Source organism: Rhea pennata, chromosome 3, assembly GCF_028389875.1.
Source record: "Rhea pennata isolate bPtePen1 chromosome 3, bPtePen1.pri, whole genome shotgun sequence".
Taxonomy (NCBI): Eukaryota; Metazoa; Chordata; class Aves; order Rheiformes; family Rheidae; genus Rhea; species Rhea pennata.
Window position 1 is genome coordinate 41,668,921 of NC_084665.1, and position 23,209 is coordinate 41,692,129.

General features: G+C 36.6%; 1 protein-coding gene across 2 annotated transcripts in view; it reads left to right on the plus strand.

The window, feature by feature from the left end:
- AKT3 (AKT serine/threonine kinase 3) overlaps positions 1–23,209 on the plus strand; it is a 158,605-nt gene that overhangs the window by 120,201 nt on the left and 15,195 nt on the right. For both annotated transcript variants that reach the window (XM_062572127.1, XM_062572128.1), the window contains 2 exons: positions 16,978–17,192; positions 20,639–20,726. In XM_062572127.1, coding sequence (XP_062428111.1) covers positions 16,978–17,192; positions 20,639–20,726 — 303 coding nt within the window. The remainder of the gene's footprint in view (positions 1–16,977; positions 17,193–20,638; positions 20,727–23,209) is intronic.

Here is a 23,209-nt window from a genome sequence, read left to right on the forward strand (position 1 = left end):
AGACAGCATTATTTCTTTACTTAATGCCAAGGATTCTATGAATCCCGAGTAAGCCATTATTTCCATTGTTGTCTTCATTCAAGGAACACTGACACTGGCACTGATAGACTTTCTCAGCAACTTAAAGGGATTGACAAGGTTCTTCAATCTCACCATTTTTTTAAGAAGCATTCTTTTGCCGCAACTCAGCACCACCCAAAAGTCTCCATTTCATATCTCTCTGAAGAAGAATGTACCTTAGATTAAAGGAGGGAGACAGAGGCACTGATTCAGTCTGGCTGTTTGCCCTCCTGATTCTGGGAGTATTGAATCCTTAGTAGCAACATCAAGCCGTGGACCCTATCTCAACAAGCTGTTTTAGATTGCTTTTGATACCTTATTCACAACCTCACAATTAAGGAAGATCAAGGAAACTGACTGGTACACCTCACCTTCTGGATACTATTGGCTGGTGCTCAAGATGTTAGGATGATCGGGTTTGAGGATTCTATTTCTAAATTTCTTAAAGCTAATTCAATGTCTCCTTAATTTGCGCTCTAGGAGGAAATTGAAACTGTTCATAGTTTGTTATGAGTTTAATATGGCACTTACAGTTAATGAAACTAATTTAGATCGTAACGAGATCTTTTGATACATTGTTTTTCTCCTACTATAAAGAAAGAATCAGTATTCTTAGGAGACACTACATTTCTCTTCATCCATCTGGTTCCATCTTCCTTAATTCTTTCAGCAGTGAAGAAAAATCTGAGCCGTTATGCACTCAGGCTACAGATTTGAAATACCAAAATAATTTTGTTTGGTAACGTGTGTTTGTTTATTATAGCTGTTTGGTAAGTCATCAGCTGCTCTAGTTTTGAAGATAAACTTGCTGATATCTGGTCTCTTTTGCCAAACTCCGTCCCATAGATTCCAGGAAAGATGGATATGGATTTTTGCTATCCATTTAAAATTTTTTGACGTGTCTTCTTCCTATTTAGTGCGCAGACACGCTCAACATCTGTCTGCTTTAAGGATTCCAGAGCCATTCTTAACCTAGTTTGAGCTCTTCTCATGACTGCTTAGAAGTTGTCCTTTCAACTGTTTTGCTTGATACAGTAGCCGCTTCTTGTGTCTTCTAGCCGCAGCAACTTATTCCAGCAGCTAAAACAGCAAGCACAAGGGGTGGTACTGTTCTCATTGTGATAGACTACAGTTGTCATTGCCAGCTCTCACCTCCTTGTTGCCTTCTTGTCAGCAGTCCTGAAAACACTCTCAAAGAGCGCACTCAAAGAGAACCTTTTCAGTTTCTTTCGTCTGCTTCTCGCTTTTGGAAACCTTTGCTGTCATCCATCAAACTTAGCAATTGATTGTTCTGGGGTTTAGGCACTTTCAACAAGCTACGTGATCTAATTTGCATTTTTGCTCTTTAACAGTCCCATCCTCTTCTCCACCTCCCATTGTAAGTATTTTTGGAAGTCCATCCTGTACAAACCTGTCTTGTAGGAGATTGAGCCTCATTGACTCTGGGAGCATAGATAGAACTCACCCTCCTGTACCTCAGAGGTAAAGATTCTAGGGCATGCTCTTTTTTTTTTTGCCAAAATTAGAGGAGATAACAGATATCAATATGGCATTAGAAGACTCAGTGCCTTTATCCACACATTCACATTTAAAAGGGTGAAGTTAGCAATATATGAACACAGCTACAAAAAAGAAAGCTTTCCTGTGGTACTTTCTGTTGCTGTAATAGTTTTTACCAGTACATTGCTGGGTAGTTGCTAACCTGAGAGACAGTTGTATCTATCTTCATGCTGATTGAGGATAAACATGTAAAAATCACTGTTCATTGTATTTTAGGCCTTAGAAATCATTATCTTTTGGTCATTCAGACCAAAGTCTTACTGTTTTTGACAAATTGCGGATTTTGAGAACTATTGTTGTGGCTAGACTTTTAGCATGTTGCCGTGGTGAATTCCTGCTTGTTTTTTTCCCAAGAGAAGTGGCAGCATATATTTACATTTTGTCCAGCCATGATAAGTGTATTGTACATGCAGATACTCTTCAGCCTCTCTTCAGAAGCCAGATACTTTCCAGTTTGGTGGAGATCCATTCAGCAGCTGTCCTTTAGTAATACTTTTGTATCCTCCTCCTTCGTTTAGGTCAATTGTAATGGCTGTTTCCCTTCTCCAGGCCATTTGGTGCAGCATCCCATGTACCAAGTTAGTTGTAGTTACACAGTATGCTGTGGTAGTGTACTGTATAACACTCAGGGTACTCCAAGGTCTCTGTCTATCAGTCGGAAAGCAGCTAACCCAGGAACTATTCCACTGACAAAGATTGACAGATTGAGAGCTGACTTAGTGTTTTCCTTTTAGGTGAAACTTCTATGCTTTTGCATGGTTTCTTAAGGGAGTTGGCAAGAGTTAAGGATTCAGTTCCAAACAAGAATTTGAACTTGGTTCTCTAAATGCTTGTTGGACCAGTGCTTTAAGCATGCAGTCCCACTTGCTCTTGCATCTTTTTGTGAAAACCGGGTTACAATTGCTTCTAACAGAAAAATGGGAAGTAGCTAGCCTGTGTGAGGTGGCTTCCCTCCTGCCATGATATTCTTTCATGTGAAGGTGTGCCTGTTGATCCATACAGAATTATTTCCCGAGGTGTTATCAGAACAGCTCTTAGTCTGAAAATAAGCTTGACTCTTGGTGTGTGTTCCCTACAAACCTCATGTTTCTGAGACTGAAGTGGTCCAACCTGTGTTGAAAAGGCTCCTGCTGTTTGTATTAATGAGGTCTGACCTTTCGTATAGGGCCTGAGACTGACCGTGTTAATATCTAGCAGATCCAGAAGAATGTTCTTGTCCATAAAAAGATCAAGTGAACAGTGTACTACATGAAAAACCTTTTATGAGATTGCCACACTGGAGTCAACTTTAGTCATTGGAGCTCAGATTACTTTTCTGCACAGCCATTGTTTTTGTTGTTGTTGTTGTTGTTTTTGTTCCTGACACCTATCTGAATGTTTATGCATACCTTCACGAAGTGCTGTGCAGATACAGAGGTGTCCAGCCAGGGCTTTAAGCTAGCTGGTTCCACATGTACGTTCCTTTCCCACTGTCCAAATCCCACTGTCCAAATCCTTCACAGTAATCTAACCCCAGTATTGTACAGTACAAAAAAAACTAAGATAGCATTGGGTGTGTGCTGTTTTACATAGTCACATTCCAAGCATAAGAGGTAGTAGGGAATGAATGCATTCTCTGTGAAGAAGATATTTGCCATTGCCAAATAGTAGGGACATATATGTTTACAACATGAATGTACATTTCATTCACAATTATTGAAGAATTCCAGCTGTAAGTAGCTTTTTTTATTTGTGAAATTCTGTAGATTTTTGACAATAATTTGGTTATCTGATAAATAATAGAATAACTTTATGCTCTGCAGTGGAATTAATGCAAACCTTATTTCTTAAGTGTAGTGGTAATGCTTAACATTTCTTATTGTTCTACGATTTAGCAGTATTCCCTATTTAAAAGACACAAAATATTTTATAATTTTTTATTCCTTGGTAATTTTTCAGGAAGAAAAGACTTTGGTTTCTTAGGTGTCTGTTTCCACTGTTGTCCTTCAAAGTATGCTTTCACACTGAAGATTGTTGTGATGCCAGAGAATAAAGATAGATCTAATATGAAAAAGATGAATTATGATCTCATTTAGGAAGTGAAGATACACTCTTCTTGAATTTTTACAGAAAAGACAAAATGTTTCTCTTGCGATGTTTGCAGTCGCAAAGGCAGGATGGGACCTTTTGACTTTTCCACAGGATATCACTTGCTTGGTAAAGAAAATAAAGAATAAAACTGAGAAATTACTAGTGACTGTAGTATATAACCTGTGGCACTTAAAAGCATTTTGGATTTTGATAGTTTTCATTTGATCATTGAGGATAAATATTCATGAAACCAAGCTTCTTGTGTAGAGGAAGCAAAGTTTTTGTAGCTCTAATCCTTTACAAGGGTAATTTCTTGTATGAGATTACACTTTTCAGCAAGATGCTGACTTCCATTATGGACTGGCAAAGTACTTCCTTAGGACTAAGTACTAATGTTAGCTATAAAAAGGCACTTACTGTGGTACTGATTTTTGGTGTCACACAGAAGATACAAGATGGAATACCTGATATTCATTTTGTAGATCTTCATCTTTTTAGTAACAGATCAAAAGATGTTTTGGCTACGGACTAGACTGTAAGGGACTCCATGGATGATAAGTCAAATGACTCTTCATAGATGAAGCTAATCAAAGATATTTAGATATAGTTTAATATCAGGGAAAGTGGTAGGATCGAGTTAATTTTTGTCAGCATAAAAGTACAGAATAGGTGGATGAACACTTTCCTTAAAGAACAAAGACTTTTCTTTAAAAAAAAAATGCAAAACCATTTCAATATAGTTTGTCTAACTCTTTATCACTTAAAGATGTGTGACAATAAATAAGACCAGAGTAGGTTCATATCCTTTGTCCATAGACATGAGAAGATCATGAGACCAGTAGTAATGATGGAGATCTTAAGATGTGGTACACTATGCTTGTTTGGCAAATGTTTTCTGTTATCCTTTTAGAAATGAGAGGGAGATCATATGTAATCGTTTCCCTGAGTTTTACATCAGAGAAATAAAAGATAAAATTATTTATTGAAAAGCAGCAGCTGTCTTTCCCCACATTTCACCTCGTTTCTCACTTTCAGCTTTTACTTTTTGGAGAGTAAAATGATGTATGGGTGACCCAAAATCTAGAACTTGACCATTGAAAGTGACTGAAATTCAGCAAGGGGAACGATGATGCCCTGTGTTGGAAGGCCCTGTCCAAATCAGAGTAACTATTCTTAAGATATTTTCATAACAAGAAGAAAAATTGCTATGTTTTTAGAGGAACTGAAGTTGAATTTTGTAGGAGTGTTGTTTTGTATGCAGATTATCAGATGTTGTAGAGGCAGGAAAAGCATTTTGTCACTAGTGCAGCTATATATTTATTTAATTCTTTGTAACACTTGTATTGGATCAGGATATTTGCCAAAGGCAGTCTGATAACTTGTCTAGCTGAGAATAAGATGATCTTCCGCACAGTTTACCACATATGAGTCGGAGCTAATGGATTTGGGCAGAAAGGGAACCACAGGAATGCAGTGAGACAGTACTGGCTAGCGTTATAGTTGATGTTTAAGTTTTTGAAGTCATTGTAGCAAAGGAGAGTTTTAAAGAGGGATTTTAATGCAGGGAGAAATAGCAATATGAAGTGCTTCTTCACATGTGGGGAAGAGGATGAAAGTGCTTGTTTGCCAAGAAGTGGATGAAAATAGCCGATATCATGGACAAACTGAAGCAATCATGGATCCTCTGATGCCTATTGAGAGAGATTAGCTAAAGAGAGGATTTAAAGAGGAGCAGCCTGTTATGCAGTAAAGAACATGGTGTTCTCTATTGTATGGATAATATATCCAAGAGCACTCTTTTTAATAGAAGAGAGAGAAGAATTTGAGTAAAATAAGAAGGCAGATAACAAGAGAATTTAAAAGGAGGTAAAAGGAATTAAGAAATAAATCAGATGGATTTATAGGGAGATTGACGTGCCAGAAAACACAGATTAGAGATTAAAAGCTTTTTCTTACGGTGGAAAAATGCAGTTGTGAGCAGGAAAGAGATCTGAGCTGGACTAAAGGAGACAATTATTTTATTTTGCAAATTTTCTCTTAATAGAAGCAAATAGAGTGCTTTGCAGAGAGAGATGTAAAGGAAGAAGGGCAGTAGAAATAATGACCAACTTAAAGAAAATGAAGAGGAGCTGGAGAATTGAATACAGAAGAACTGAAGGATGGAATGAATTTTGTAGTGGCTCATCCAGTTTTCCTTTTCCTTTAAATTTCATTTGAATTAAAAGATATTTGAGGCACCTAAGCAATGTGCTTTTCAAAATTTTGTGCAGCTTTTCAGTGCTTTATAAAAATGGTTAAATACCCTTATTTTCTAGCTCTAGAACTACTGGATAACAAAAGTGAATGAGAAAAAGAGGAATTTGCAAAAAAAAATGGGACAAATTAAGGGAAAGTAGCTATTGAAATGCTGTTAGATGGCATTTGCATTCATGGGGCTTTAAGAGCAGTATGAACTTTCAGAGTTGGAACTTGGAAATACTGTTAGCAGAAACAGTGCAAAAGAAACTTTAATTTTAAGCTCTGTCTTCCATCATGCTTTAGAGAACAAATTCTCAATCCTGTTTAGTTATCACTGACAGTCATTAATAAAGCCTGATCATTGGTGGCTTTTGGGGGATTATTTAGGGGGAAGGGTAGTTTCTGTTGTTATTAGGCTTCTTTTCATTTTTCTCGAGGTATTCACTTCTGTTAATTTTTTTTCTTTTTGAAGGACTAATGAGACACTCTCCCAGATTGTCTGTGGTAGTATAAATATGTTTGTAGTCTGTCTCATAACGGTTTTCCTAAAGATCTGAGAGGCCTATGGTGGTACTCTAACAAGAGAGAAAGAATTTCATGTATGAATTTCTCTTATAGTGAGGTTAATATATTTTTGGAGAGTGGGAGATAATTTGTTTCTCTAGCTTCGTACCTCTTTTGTTCTTTTTACAGACCTTGTAAGCTTTATTAAGAAGTGCATAGTATGCAGAAATGTTATGCTGAAGCATGACAGGGTTCTGGCAGCTGACACTTCCACCATCCAGTGTTTGTGCCTGGATGGCAATTTCCAATTATTTTGCATTTGGAAGCAGCATTTGCTGTATTGTTAAGGGACTGCATTGAATTTCTATGCATTTCCACTCTTGTCTTAGTTTCTTTGCTCCTCCTACCTTTCCATGAGATTTCTTAGATACTTAAATTACGGGAGTCCTTTATTCCTTGTCCTTTGGCAGCTTACCGAAGACACAGGTTGTGACCATCCAGGTGTAGGCTCCTTGTAGCACATTATCCTGCCTCTGGCAACCTGGTGCAGATTGAGTCCATCAGGATCAGTGTGTGAACTCTTGTGGATGGATTTCTGGGTTTTATTCCTCTCATTGAATGTAATCTTTTTAGCACTGAGCTAATTATGTAGTCTCAGTTTTACTGTTGAGTTAGAGTACCTGATCAACTTTCCAACTGTAAAACAGTTTGAAAATCAAATGTAGCTCACATGCAAGACCCAACAAAATTAGAAGTGTTAAGTACGTTTTGGCAGTTCACTTTTATTATGCCCAGTTCTCAAATGTACCAGCAGACAATCATCTGAATGTTAGTTATTTTTCACATGCTTATGTGATCACACAAAAAGTACATGCTAAAAAGAAGCAGATGGTGACAGATGGGGAAGGTTGAATAAGGTGGTTTTGGAAACGTAGAAAAATGCACTTCTGTAATAGTGTAAAAATAAAAATCTTTGATTGCCAAGTTAGAATGAACAAAATAGAGTGGCAAACCCCCCCCGAAAACTTCACTATTAGAAAGAAATGGAACTTACTAGCATTCAATGTAAATTTATGAAAGTATATTCAATAGCATTCTTTTGTCCGTATATAGAATATTAATTTTTATCAGATAGAGACTTTAAAGGTGGAAGTTGTGTTTTTTTTATTTCTCTTTAAAAAGATGCATTCAAATCAATTGTTTCCTATATTTGAAGGAAGTTGCCAGAGGATCTTTCTTTAATATCCCACACTGGTATTGCTGTAGACTGTAAGAGTATTTTACCTCTAGTATCACGAAAAGATTTTACCTCTCCTCTTACAAGATTAAATATATATACGTATGTTAATGTTTTTCCTGGGAAACAGGTATGACATAGAGCTAATCTGTACGAGGCACCATTACATGTTTGTCATATAGGCAAATGTAAAGCTGAGTAAGTAGATGAGGTGCATCTCACAAAACAGGGATCAGGTTTTTGTATGTGAACTGTTCTGTACAAGGACCTACCTTCTGTACAAGGAATGAGGATTTGTTTATTTCCTTGCATTTGTTTAACTGGGTCTTGATATAAATATCTGTTGAGTTATAAACAAAACAAAGATTCCTTTTATAATGTTTCAGTAGGTGAAATATATTTTACTTGATGAATTAAAAACTAATCTGTTGAATATTTAATTGGGAAGTGTCCTAAGAAAACTGATGCCGTAATTATTTTGTCTTTTGATAATTAAGTAGGTATCACCTATTATGTTTGTCTTAACATATAGTATGAAGTATAACTGTTCCATGGTGACAGAACACTTTGCTTTTGTTATTTTTTTTTCTGTAAAACCAAAAAAAAACACCCCAACTTCTGACAGCTTTTTATTCATTTCCATTAAAATAAGTTTAGCTTGCTCAGTATCAAAACAGTGTAGTTCTGTTGATATATTCTGCTTAATTAATTTTTCTTTTGGTTTCAAAGGGATTGTTTTAGTGTGTTTACTCTCTGTTTACTTATCTGTTTCATGTATAATTTGATTCCTAGTAGAGGCACAATAGAATTTGTCTTACCTGTGGAAATACATCTTAGTGTTGGCATGTGCCCTTGAACAGCTGTCTATTGTAGATCTGTCTATATTTTATTTCTGGTGAGAGCAGGTCAGAAGTATGGGGAGGAAGGAAGAGTGTCTATGCCTGAAAATATTTTCCTTTCTGATTTATGAGAATTTCACAATTTTCTCTTCACACCAGAATTCCAAGTACCAAATTATTTTTTTATGTTGAAAGGAAATGGAAATGCAAAAAGTTGTTTTATCTTGAAATGCTAGTACCTCATGAAAATTCAAATGTGATCTTTTTTTTTTTTTTTTTTTTTAATCACTTACTATCCTTTAGTGTTCCACAATGTGTCATCTTATGTGCCTAAGTCATCAACAATGTTAGTAATTTGAATTCTAGTATTTTTGGCAACTTGGCATTGCCAACAGGGCCCTGAGGTGAATATGATGGAACATGGACAAGGCAGGGTATCCACACTAGAAAGAACATCATTTGTTTGCAATCACCACTATCAAGATCAAAAGACAGGAAGCATTTAGATGAGAGTATGAAAAAACTAATGCTCAGTTACACACATGGAAGAGCTGCTGCAACACCAGAGTTGCTGTGTTGCTATAAGCACAAAAGTTAGACTTTCTCCTGAAGCCAGATAACCAGTGATGTAACGTGAATTTGAATTTTCATGCAATCTGGCTAATCTCACCAGACACAAAAACTAATTGTCCACATGCAGTATCAGACTTCTCAAGGGGAAATATGTAACAAATATACAAAAATAATAAAACAAACAAAAGACTAGAAAACAAATTAGCTCCATATTGCCTGTAAATAAACTGCTGTATTCAAACCAGAACTTTAAAACAGAAAGCAATTTTCTAACAAAAACCACATTTTTATATAAAAAAGTAAAAGTTTCTTATAAAGGCTGTCTCGGTAACATTGTAAGTTTAAAACATTTGTCATTAATTTTCATTTAATCAATGCAAATACTATTTCCGTCTCAGTAGAAGTCTTTTGTTTCTGTGAAAGCAATGGAAGATAAAAGTTGAACAAATGCTGTTTAACATTGGTAAATTTCAAAATCTTTTCAGCTAAAATGGCAAGCAACCAGAAAGAAATAACACAATATTATCATTATTACTTCTCACACAAGTTTTGCATCGTATGGTAGTACATGTTATGGAGACTACTGCTAGTGCAGTGATAATTGAGTTAGGAATAGATTCTCAGTTTTTCTCACAATAGTACCAAACTGGTGGAGATATCAGAGACTGAATCTTTTTGTTTTCACTTGTCTCCTCTGAAAGGTATCTGTTAATTCTGCAATAGAGATGTATTACCCAGTTGGGTTTTTTTTTGGTCCGTTGAATAGATTTTACTTTTGAGGAGTTTTTTTTTCTTTTTTCTTTTTTTAACTGGGGGTAGGTCAGTGTTGCCAGTGATGTCTTAAAGAGTCCTTTGCTAGGATACTTTATTCATGTGCAATAGCTTGACTTTTGTTTATCTTAAATTCTGTTGAAGTCACAGTTTCTTGTAAGAGGTTGAACAAACTGACTATTCCAAAATTGAGAAAAACTACCTGGAAAAAACAGAGCAGTAATAGAAAACTCTTCCTTTACTGAATTCTCAGGTATCTATTTCCCAGAACATTTACAGCCTTGACAGTTTTTCTTTCCAGCTCTATAGAATGAAAGCAATCAGTATCAGTTCAAGTGATTTTAACTGTAAAAGCAGTAATACTTTCCCTGATCATACTAAAATACAGTTATAGTAGCTAAATTTATATAATAATAGGCAATCGTAGCTTTCTTTGAATGTCTGTTTGTATAAAAAAGATGTGTGTTACCTTTGTTCATTGGTATTAGATTATATACTTTCTCATTGTTGCAGCAGGTACCACATTTGATATAAAGTTCTAACAAATATACTTTTTAACTTTTGTTGAATAATATGTGGGTGAATATTTGTTAGCAGACCAACAACTGTAGCAATAAAAATGTGTGAAGGGTTACTAGGAATGCTTAAGGAACATACACTCCACCTGAACTGTAAGGTTAATTGAAAACAGTTTTTTCCCCTTAAATTAACAGTGCATTGGTATATACAAGTTCTCAGTTTTCTTTCACAACATAGGTGTGCAGACAATTTGTTTAGATATTTAAATCTTTTCCCATCTGTTCTGTCAAAATTATTGATTGAGCAACAAACTATTTGTGATGTCCTATCAAGAATGTCTATACCTAATGTATTAAGACAAACCGTAACTAGGTCAAAAAATACAATTGCCTTTCCAGTAAGTTATCTAGCACAAAGTACAAAAATGAGGTTTTGATAATATTCTTTTAAAGATAAAACCCAATAGTAATAAGCATTTGTAGAAAACTGACAACGAGTTGTATGAAGCCTTTCATTTTCAAGGCTGTAGCTATATTTGTCTAGGATTGTGAAGTTCGGGAGTTGTAGCAGCTTTTGGTGACCTGTTGGAAGTACTTTTGTTAAATGTGTGAATTTCTAATGGATAATCAGAGAAAGCTTTGAGAGGCTGCTTATCAGAGATGTTTATTTTCAAGAAGACATACTAAAAGTAAAATCAGTGGATTTTCTAAATTTTGGCTCAGTTTGTTTCTGAGACAGTCACAGCTTGCCCAGTGTACCATTTCTGTTATTATTTGAAATATCAGAGAACCATAGTTTCACTGAAGTCAAGGGTAAATACATAATTGATTTCAGATGGTCCCAAATTTCACCTGTTGTACTGGCTGCTAACTTTCAAAACAAAAAAGTTTCTTCTGACAACATCCTGTTAAAGCGTTGCACATATATATATTGACTTATCTTTGGCTGACTCATTTAATCACCTGCTTCCCAAGTCTCTACCTCAGCCCTTATAAACAAACTTTTGCAAACGTGTCTCAAGTTGCTGCAGCCCAGAAGAGGGAAGTAGTACATAGCAGCCCAATAGAAGTCTGTGAACAATGTTCCTGTGGTAAACATATTTAAAAAGGTTTTGGCTCTAGCTATGGAAGAAATAAAGAGCCAATATAGTAAGAGAGGTATTTGCAGTAGATTTTAGCATAAAAATTGAATGAACATCAAATTGTGTTGATTGTATATTTGATTCTTAAAGGGATGATGTTCCTAAAACAAAAGACACTTGATAATGTGTAGATTGATAAGCCTGATCATGAAAATCTACAACCACTAATGAAGCAGAGGAAGAACTCTTTTTAATTAATTTGCTTTCTGGAAAAGAGAAGACTTGCAGTGGCACTAAAAATGTTATTAATGTTTTCTAATCCATAACACTGGACTTCTCGCAGTGGAGAGTAGTATTAGAGGATTGCTTTTAGCTGATAAATGGCAATACAAGATTTTTCTTGGAACCTGTGAGCAACGTGAATTGTATGAGGGGCAAGACACATTTGTACCACTGCAATCTTAGCCACACAGCAGTGTGTTGATGCAGCTTTAGCCGTCATGAAAGCAAAATTCAGTTTGTGAACTGGATTGTGAATTATGCATATGTGGCTTGATGGGCTTTAGTGTGTCTGTGAAGCACCACCCCATCACACACTTGGTCATTGCTACTGCTGGCTTGGCAGAGCCCACCAAGGGCAAGCAGATGGTGGTCACTATAGCATACTTTTTCCTTACTGTTGCAGTTGGTTATCCTTGCTATCTCAGTAAATTTTAGAGAGAATTGGGAATGGCTTTCTAAGCCATGAGGAACTGTGGCATGGACTATATTTAATGATACATGTGCTGTTTAGTTTGCTTTAAAATATGCAGTTGTTTTCTATATTTTTTATGTCAAATTTTTTGAGATTTGATACCTCAGAAAAACAGCTCCTAACTAATGAAACAAATGCTGTTATAGCTAGTGTAGAGCTTTCTGTATAAAATAAATATAAGAGTTGTGTTTGGTTGCCTTTTGAACACAATATAAATGAAAGTTTTAATGTAAATAAATAGCTTTCCGTTAGCTGAAATGATAATATTGTCCGGTGCCTGTAAAACATCCATAAAAGCACTAAAGTACCTGCATATGCCTGGAAGCAGATGCCTGACTAATGTTTCTTGGTTGTTAGAGAGTGTGTATGTTACTTAACCTCTTGTATGTTTATCTAAAACTGAAAAAATACAAACCTTTGCAACACCTGTGCAGATTTTTTTTTAAAGCATCCATATAAACCCAGACAGTGTCTTCTTTTAATTATTACAGATGTAGGTGTATGTTTCAGACAAAATCAACACCCATAAAAAATGTAATAGTTTAAATGCAGAAATTAATTTATGCCCACTTTGGAGCCCTTTTATAATGGCAGAATGCTTTAAAGTGATCCCGGTTGGGAAGAGAATCAGGCCCTTAATCTTCCCTTGATGAGAAAGTGGCTGTTGCAGCTGTGTGCGCGCAGGACTAGCTGGGAGAGGCAGCTTCAGTCCCTTCTGTGCTGCGAGCTGCAGGGCAGAGCCTGACAAGCATTTCTTCCTGTGGCAATGCCAGGTTAAGCCCCCCTTGCCCTGGATGCTCCACTTCTGTGACTGTGCGGTGACTTAGGTCAGAAAACTTAACCTGGGTTAGAGATAACCCTGGGCGAAACAATCAATATTTTAACATTTTTTTTTTTTTAATACCACTCTAGTCTCTGATCCAGTGCGTTGCACAGTTTTAGCAATGTAAGTGAAGTGTGGTGAGGGAATAGGAATGAGAGCATGAATTAGGGTGGCACCATGTCTAAAAGAAGCAGTTGTTGAACTACAGCCTTAATAGCAAATGGAATGAAATTACTCTCAATTAATAAAACCGCTGGCCATTTTTTGATTTTTTTTCTTTTGTATAGTTATAGTACCATCAAAACTGAACCTTAGTCAGCCTATCTCCTACTTCACTAGACCCTGGGAAGTCATTTGTGTGCAGTGATGAGTGAATATAAATGTTGCCCGCATGCTGAAGTTGAATCACACTAGACCTGTAATCTCCTGAAACCTCATTTAGATCTTGACTCGGTCATTGGGATTTTTGGAAAACTGAAGATGAATCAACAGAAGTCATATACCTGAATGATTTGGCTGTTGAAACAAATTTTGAGGGAAGAAGCATGTAACTTCATCTTTACATCATGAAGATACAGCTGACTGGAGTCAGCTGTACTCAGTAGAGTTGCTATTTCTGTAACTTCAGTGTTTGTGCAATTCCTCTGTTTGGTACCCCTACAAAATATTAATATTTCGCTTTGTAACACATAAAAGAGTAGTTCAACTTGTGCCCTATGGGTTGAGTTTGGTGGGCCTGCTATATTTTTTACTGTGACCTTAAAGGGACTTGGTTGTTAGGATAGTGTGCTCACTTAAGGAAAGGTTGTTATGTCCATAGAGGAGAACAAGAATTGACTGGAGATGATGGAGGCAACAACATGCAAAGTCCATACAAACTTCCCACAGAGTCTGTGCGTTGGCAGGTGTTGGTGAGCTATTGCTCACTTCCTGTCCTCATGGCCTGAGAAGGATTTCCTGAAAGCAAGTATCCATCTCATGGTACAGAAGAGATTGGATTAGTCATAGGTACCAAGCATGCTACTGTGTCATGTTTCTTCTAGCACTGAGCTGAAGCTTTCTTGACCTATATACATTATAATTAAAAGCAAATCTCTCAGATCCAAAAACTGAAAAGGGTTCTGTAGTGCTAGGGTAGTATGTATGTTCTCGTGCTTACTCTCATTGGATTTGATCATTAGGCGTTAGTGGGCTCCAGCACTTCCATTGATTTCTGACTGCCTGCAAATACCAATAGAGACTCTTAGCACCAGTAGGAGTAGGGATGATTTGAAGAAAACAAAATTGTGTGTATTTACATTTGGTGCATTATGCATAAATTTATTACAGTTATATTAAAATGAGCTGAGATGCATTACTCTTTATTTATACACTTTTCAGAACTATTTTCCTTTTGCCTAAACTAAACCCTTTTGATGCTCTTTCTTCTCCGGCTGGCTGTAAACCAGGTATTTAAACAAAAATAAAGAGTTGCCAGTTTTGCCAGCTGGGGATGAGAACCCGGCTGGTGATACGCAGGTTCGGGAGGCAGTTAATCCAGCTTTTATGCTTTTTTATGATTTTATGTAAAAAGAGGTTAAAAATCACATTTGGCTCTTTCTTTGTACCACTGTTTTGTGGCTGTTGTGGGAATGCAGCAAAAGGTTGCTCATACTTTTTATTATTATTAGGTAAAGTCCTGCATAAATTAGGTAAAGCCCCAGATACAGTTCGCTTCAGCTATTGGCCATGTGATTTGCCTTGTTTGAGAATGAAAGGTTTTATCTTCCCATTGCCTATTTTATAAGTCTACCCCTGCCTCACAATTTTATTCATTTTACTATCTTCAAAAGAAAAGAATATCCACCAGTACAAATAGGGGTAATGGTAAACAGTGATAATACGTTAAATAGAAAAATGTATAATGCTTTTATTCTACAGCTGAAGACATGGTGATTTAAAGATGTTAAGTGTCACAGATTTCATATACAATTTTTCAGCAAATAGCTTGCAATATGCTCAAACTCATAAAACATTTAATTAATTTTACAATGCTGGAGTTATTTTAGTTAGTTTTGTCATATGTACTTATTCAGATAATTTGTTGTATTTTACGCTTCCCAAAATTTCACCCTTTATTTGGAAATATCAATGATGTAACGAGTCTGTGTGTTTTGGCACAGTTGTAAATAGTATGTGTTAATGTGTTAATATTTATGCTTTTTAATCTTATATACACAAAAGGGATTTGTGATACACTTCTTTTCATCATATTTCTTCTACTATTCCTTAAGGAAAGTGAAAACCGAATTTGACTGCATTAATTACTACTGTATTGTCAGAATTGCCGTACCGGATCAGACCGTGTTTTGTTTCTGCTAGTAGCACGTACCAGATGCTTCAGCACTGGCTTGGGTTTACTGGGGGACAAAAAGCAGAGGCGGATCAAAGGGCTGCGCGCCCCTCGCTAGGGCTGGCCAGGGCCGCGCGCCCGTCCTTGCGCTGCGCGGGGCCGTCGGGGCCGCTCGGCGTCCCGCGTGGCGGAGGGCTCGGCCTGCCCCTGCTTCGGCGGGAACCGCTGGAAGGCGGCGCAGGCCGCTTTGGGAGTCGTAGGGTAACTGCGCTCGCAGGAACATTTATTTCTGGTCCGTGTTGGTCAGGGTTGCCTTATTCCTTAAAGCCCGGAGGCTTTACTACCTGTCACCAGGTTTTCACGAGGACAGAGGGTTCCTGTGTGCCCACCTCCTCGTGGGGCGCTGAGAAGCTCTTGGCTTTGCTGGCTGCCTGTGACTGTGTTGCAAACAGTGTTGTTTTCTGTTAACTCTTTTTAATCACTCGTGCTGCCTGTCAGGATCTAGCTTTTAATGATACAGAGATCTGTAAAATTCCTTATAAATATAGTCCAGTTGGATTAGCTGCATTTCTCTAGTCTCTGTTACTGTTTACTATTAAAATTTGCAATTTACTGTTTTGAGGTTTTTGCCTCTTTAATTTACCTTTCTGCAGCAAATACTAGCAATTTAGGCACATGCCCTCTGTGTTACCACTTACTAACTTCTGATTGTTGCTTTTCTAATTGCTGTATCCTTTTTGAGTGAAAGGATATGACATGTTAATAGTAATTTTACAGAACATCTGAATCATATATATATATATGCACACACACGCAGTACCCTTCCGTTTCCTTACCGCTTATGGTTTCATTATAACTATATTATACTGTTATGTTGTCTCCATTTCTATAATTTGATATATAGATGTATTAAAGACATACTGTTTAGGTTCCTTATTCTGATTCTGAATGGGGCTGCTTGTAGAGGAGCGGTGGAGTAAGTCATCTTTTAGGCACATAAATATTGGAGACAATCATATTTCTATGCATTAGCACAGTCTGGCTGTTTTGGATTTCTTCATGGAACATAATGGAACCGTCAGGAGCTCTTAATAGAAACAAAGGTTATAAATGAATAACTTACCTTAATAAGATTAAGGTGTTTCTAAATGTCAGTCTTTATTCTTACTAGTGGTATAAGGAGAGAGGAAGTGATGGAGCAGGGTGAGTGTTTCTGGTGAGGAATCTGACTGAGGTAGAGTGCCAGTAGATTCAATGTCTCTCCCTAAAACTATGTACATTATAAAAAGGGTCGTAAAGTAGGACCTAGGAAAGAGGAAAATGCAGTAATGATCATTTGGGGAGGGGACTTTCTCAGCCTTATATTATGCTTGTTTCTGATGAATTACATTTGGAGTAACAATACAGTTCCCAGTATGTCTGAAATTTTAGCTATCTGCAGTGCATGGATTAGTACTGCAGTTGTGTATATCAGATCTGAGTTCTTGGAGCCCTTGTTGCATGCTGCAGAAATAAAGTCTTAAAAGTACACTCATAAAGAGACGATCCAAATAGACTGAAATGATCATGTCTGAAATACCATACATCTTTACACCTGGTTTTGGTTTCTGTTTTAGGTGTTGGAAGATAATGACTATGGTCGTGCAGTGGACTGGTGGGGATTAGGAGTTGTCATGTATGAAATGATGTGTGGGAGATTACCATTCTACAACCAAGATCATGAGAAACTGTTTGAACTGATACTAATGGAGGACATAAAATTTCCTCGAACTCTTTCTGCAGATGCAAAATCATTACTTTCAGGCCTACTGATAAAAGATCCAAATAAGCGGTAAGTGCAGAAGAACGTTAAGGACCTAGTATCTTAATTTTAACTTTTAAGAATTTAGAGTGATTTACTTGAGTGTAGAGGAGATGGCCATCTGCAGCAACAGACAGAACAGGCTGCACCAGGGCTGGGCTGAACCATGTCGCTGGCAACCTGCCTCTGAGTTGCCCAAAGTCAGAAGCTGCTGAAAGCAGGCTACTGACAAGACGGAGTTTTACTGGGAGCTACCCATGTCCCATAGACTGTAGTTTAATGCCTGATGTTAGCTTATGCTTTCCACAGCAATAGGAATTTGTATCAACCTGGAAACAAAACCTTCCATTAAATACTTTTGTGTAAGTATTAATGAAATTTTGATCATTGAAAGCTACTTACTAGGTGACTAGGGGCACAGTGACAACTGTGTAATAGTGTTACGGCTTTATATTCTCTAGATGATACAGTTTATTTAGCAGGTAAGATGCATAGCAAATCTTGTGAGTTTTGCTTGGCACATGGATGGCAGTTTGGAAACGCTTATATTATTATACTAACGAACTGTAAGTATTTGTGCATTATAAAGGTGTTGCATTAGTGAGTAATAGAAATTTTTAAACTGAAGCCTTGGCAAAGCCCTATTCAGGTGTAGCACATGGTCCAGGATTAAAGTTTATTGCTGCTATGGAAAGGCACTGGTAAGGTCTTGTCCGAGGGGGAAAAAAGGAAGCAAGTTTGGTACATATACTTTTTCTAAAGTAAGTATTTTTAGACTTAAGCGATGATGATTTGAAACCTATGCCTGACATTGTATTTGGAAGATTACTTTGAACAATGCACAATATGTATTTCCCATTCAGCCTAAACCTGAAAAGATGCCTGTGTTTGCTGTAAAATATTTTTTAAAAAAGTGTTCTGTTCCACATGTTTTATTCTCCTTTGTAGGTAAAACTTGCCATATATAGTTGCTGCATTAAAAAAGTGGAAATTTGAGACTGTAGGCTGCTAAGTGAAATCACCTTGTTTCTTTGTTCCTTTTTAATTGTAAGCACTAAATTAATTTTGGAGAGTATGACTGACTTGTCCCTGAGTTGGCTATAGTATTGAGGGACTACCCCAAATTGTCTTGGAAGTGATCATGCCTGAAGACATTAGAAGGCTTCCTGCGCACAGCTGTATTTTATTAATAACACATAGTTAGATCACATATTAGGTCACATAAACTAGAAACCTGTTAAGTAATATGCAGATCTTCTGAGCCAGATTTAAATACAAAGGTTTGAAAGCAAATACCACCAACTGCTGCCTGTGCCCATTTGTGGTGGGCTTTTTCCTCCAGTTCTGTTTTCTAGGCCAGCCATCTTCCAGTGACTCCCTGCGCAGGACAAGCAATGTCCAGTTCTCTCTCGTTCCAGAATAAACCTCTGTGTCAGTCAGTGAGACGTGCCTTTAGGTTCCCTCTTTGGCCCACGCTCCCTGCTCCTCTTGGGAGTCTCTCAGCCTGTTTTAGGAGCGCAGGATTCCTTCTGTCTGTCCGTCTCTCCTTTCCATCTGTCCATCCTCCCTCCAATGCAAGTGTGTACTCAGGAAGTTTTCCCTAGCTGCATGTGCTCAGTGGTGCTCAGGGCATGACCAGTGACCCCATCGCTCTGAGGATCCACTTGCACCCAAGCGCAGCAGCCAGGGTAGCACAAGCAGTCAGCCTTTCTTTTGCTGCCCAGCAATGTCCCCTTTCACTAGATACACAGTAGTAAAAGCAAACTCTGAAGAGCCAACAAAAGACATGGAGACTCAAATGAAAATTTGTTACTGTAGCAACTTCTAATGCACTTTAGTCTCTAAACAATCTGACCCATCAAATATATTAACCTTTAGAATGATAAAGATACTTGCCTGTAATTAATTTGTGCAGACAACAGTGTTTATGAAAGGCTTATGTTTATAAGCTTATTCATATTCAAGTTCTGGTGTTAGCTACTGATAAATAGGGGGGAACACAGAGGTTAAGTGGAGCTCAGCTTTTCTCTGAACAGCTGGATAGGAAGATACTGAGAGAAATCTGGAGACTGCTGGGAGGTAGAAAAATTTACAATGAGTAATTGGGAAACAGAAGGAGAACACTGCTTTGAAATGAGAATAACTTCATACCCAGTTACTACAAGACTGAGGTAGAGGTCCAGAATACTTTTTTTTAATTTGCCAGCAGAATATTAGCAATACTAGGTTTTATTTTCCTTGGTTATGGGAATTACTGCTGATTGCAGTAAATACTTCCGAGAAGAATTCATCTTGCTTAAAAGGTTGCTTTTTAAAATTTTCTTTAAATCTTTGATAGTTCCTTTTAATGAAGCACAAACTGCCTACGTCATTCTCCCTGCTAATACTTGACGTGTATGAGTTCTTTGTTAAGATTTAGCTGCAGCTTCTTGATGTTAGATGATGGGACAGCCTGACTCAGAGAGAATTTATATGACCGCTGAGCAATCCTAACAGTTCAGTGCTTTTGAAAGAGGCAGGGGTCCCATCCTTCATCCCCTGTCCTGGGTGTATGGCTCTGTCTCTACCAAAAGCAGCTCAAGGGAGTTCACTGACCTCATTGCTGAGTCAAATTTGACTTGCTAGAGCACTAGAAAACTGCCTGTTTGTTCTTGCATTTTCATTGCTGGGTTGGGTTCCTTCCAGGTTAGTGAGTTGAATCGTCCCATAGAGTCCAGTGAGTACCACAGTCAATGGCAGGGATGCTGTAGCTGGAAGGGAGCGGGGAGAACTGCAGGCAGGGCTAGGACCCTCCTCCTTTTGGCAATGGTGACCACTTACACAAGCTCAAAACACCTTGGCAAGTTCACCCAATGCAGGAGGCTGCTATCCATGGCATGGGATTCACTTCCTGAGATGATGTGCCAGAGTCTGGCTTTGGCAAGCTACAGGCCACAGTGAACAGTGTGGTTATTTACAATGGCCTTTAAATAACCTTCTCAGCAGGCCTACAATTTATTAATTTATACTAATTGACTCAGATTGAGACTATTTTATGGTAATTGGTTAATTGTTACAGCACCCAGATGCAACAGCAGTGAACACTGTATAAAAATGATGTGTGAATCATTATAGATTCCGTGCCTGGCATCTCCTTGGCAAAATTTTGTGTCAAGGTTGTTGGGTTGGTTTTGATTTTTAATAATGCCAGAATGTTAGTTGGTCTTTCAAGAAAACTAAAGTTAAGTATGTTTCTAAAACAGATGAATTACGAAAAAGTTTGTAATGAACGCTGAATAATCAAATAGAATAAAATGTTGTTCGGATACTTTTGTTACCATTTTTTTCTCTTGACATCACTGGAATTTCATATTAAACAGGAGAGAATTGTTCCTGGCTGTTCAAAAATAAATGGTCACTTCTCTAACAATCACAATAACATAGTCACGCTTTAAAATAAAGCTTGTATAATGTGAAATGTTTTCTTCTCTCCTCAGACTTGGTGGAGGCCCAGATGATGCAAAAGAAATCATGCGTCATAGTTTCTTTGCTGGAGTAAACTGGCAAGATGTATATGATAAAAAGGTATGTCTTTATATGACATTGAATAATCTGGTTTCTGCAAGATGGTGTCAGTTGATAGTCATAGGACTATTACTTTCTGAAGCTATTCATGTTTTTCTTTGCTGTTTTTCTTATCAATAGAAATGAATAATTATTCTAAACAAGGATGAAATTATTTAAATTTTTGTTTTTCATTAATAATTTGCCAGTGGACCAAAAATAAGTTTTGCAAACCAAACTGAACTCAGCAAAGATTTTCTGCCTATTATTTACACATCCAAGGTTTTTCTTCCCTTTCTTCTTCCTGGGTCTTCAACAGAAAGTAGGTGTAGAAATCAAGATATGTGAGAAACTGTAAAGGATGTTTTTCAGAACTATCTTTTTACTTACGCCTTTTCTTTGTCTTTATAGAAATATGAAATTGGAATGACTGAAAGAGATTCATAGCAAAAATCTACTTTCTGATTATTTGTATTTAAGCAGAAATTTTTTATCAAACTAACTTTTAAAGAAATATCTAAGAGAATTAAAATAGCAGTAAAATACTGAGCTAAAACAACTTGTAGAGAAAGAGGGTACCAGAGATTTAATTTGAGCAGTATTGTCTCATTCCTCATTCTTTTTTCCTTTCATGATCAACGCTTTCTGGATGGTTTTAGAAAATGAAGTTATCTTTCTTAGTAGTGAAACTCAATTTGACTTAATTTGTTTTAGATACAGATGTAAATATCTTAGTACTTTGGTAACTATTTACTTACTATAAACACCTGCTATTTTGGTCTTTTGCTGTTTCTCTGTTCTGTTCTGTATTAAGACCTTTTCCTGTTTTTTTTCCAACTGTTTTATATTGTTAATCTTCCAGTTGAACCATGTGACTTTAAAAGATAGATTTTTCTCATTTTTTGCTTTGTTTAAATAAAAGGAAAATGGAAGATGTATGAATGAGCAGAATATGTTTGTGCTGCAATGTAAAGACTGTTCTTCAGTTGTTAAACTGGCATTTTCAAACTGTGTGGTTGATGTAGGTGTGATACTTCTCTGACAAATACCAGAAATGGAATAAGAATTTGTATATTATGATAAAAATATGATACTATCTGAAGTTACTTGATATAAGCTTAAGTGTGATTTTTTTTCCATGGCTCTGTCATGATATATTGAGAAACTTCAAAATAAATAAATAATCAGAATAAGTATATTAATCAGATTTCTTCGTGAGGTCAGCCACTGGTGCTTGTGTAAGAACGTTGTATAGAAGTACTTCTGTGACAAAATCAGTTGCCAAACTTATTAATACAAGGAGCTGGGAGTGGATGAAAAAGAAAAAGCTCTCAGATCATTCTTCCTCTGTTGAAAAAGATTTCTTTAATTACTTCTCTAATTACTTCAGAATTCTCAATTCTACACTCTGCTCAACATTACTTTTAGTTAAGAAAATACAGATTTTCTTAACATTTAAGCACATGCTTCGAGTCTTTCCAAATCAAAGGCCACTGTTTTTCACTAAAGATCTGATCTTGAGCTATTAAAATCAGTGGAGATATTTTACTTTTATATAAATACAGGTATTTTGCTTTCCTGTGCATGGAGGTGGGTAAGACTTATAACTGGAGCAATTGTAGTCATACACTGTTTATTTTATCCACTGCTGCTTTGAGAAACTGAATTTGCTAGTAAAAGTGAAGTGTATGTCCTCAGTTGTATAATGAACTTTGAGGATTTAGGATATTGAATATTAACTTTGAGATTAGGGATTACTTTTGGGCAGTATTGGCACACAAGTGTGTTTTTTATGGAAAAACACCTCATTGAAATTATTCCTGACAGTACTTTTTTCTGTTTAATTCAAAATTACTTTTATTCCTATTATAAAACCATTCATTTGGTTGTTTAAAATGATCAGTCACTCGTTCTGCACACACAGTTTTATCAATTTTAAAATATGCAAAGAATATAAGACTGAAATGTAAACTTTAAACGTAATCATATGATTAATGAACTTTCACTGAGGTTTTTTTATTGTAATGTTTGTATCAATGTTTTTGAGGTTTTATAATGTGATACAATTTCTAAGATAACTCAGAAGGAATATGCATCAAACAAATTGGATTTTCAAAGATTTATCTTATGCTTGCCTCTGTTGTTGTTGCTGTTTATTATCAGTAGTACAGTATTCGGTAGTAGGGTCACTTGATGAAATTTATAGTTGATCTAATTATTTGCATAGTAAAAACATTTCACAGTATTTTTGTCTGAAGTTTATGCACCATGAAACTGTAATCTTCTGGCTATGTTTCAGGAATGTGTTTCTGTTAGTAATGAAAGAACTGAAGTTCATATTTGGATTAATGGAAACAAAAATATTGTGTATTATAAATAGTTCCTGGGGGATAGTATTGTATATGTGCACACTATGCTATTTTGCTGCTAATTTTATCAATTTTACTAGAGATAAAATATATCTCTGAACTTATTAGGTTATTACTTTACTAATGTGAGTGAAG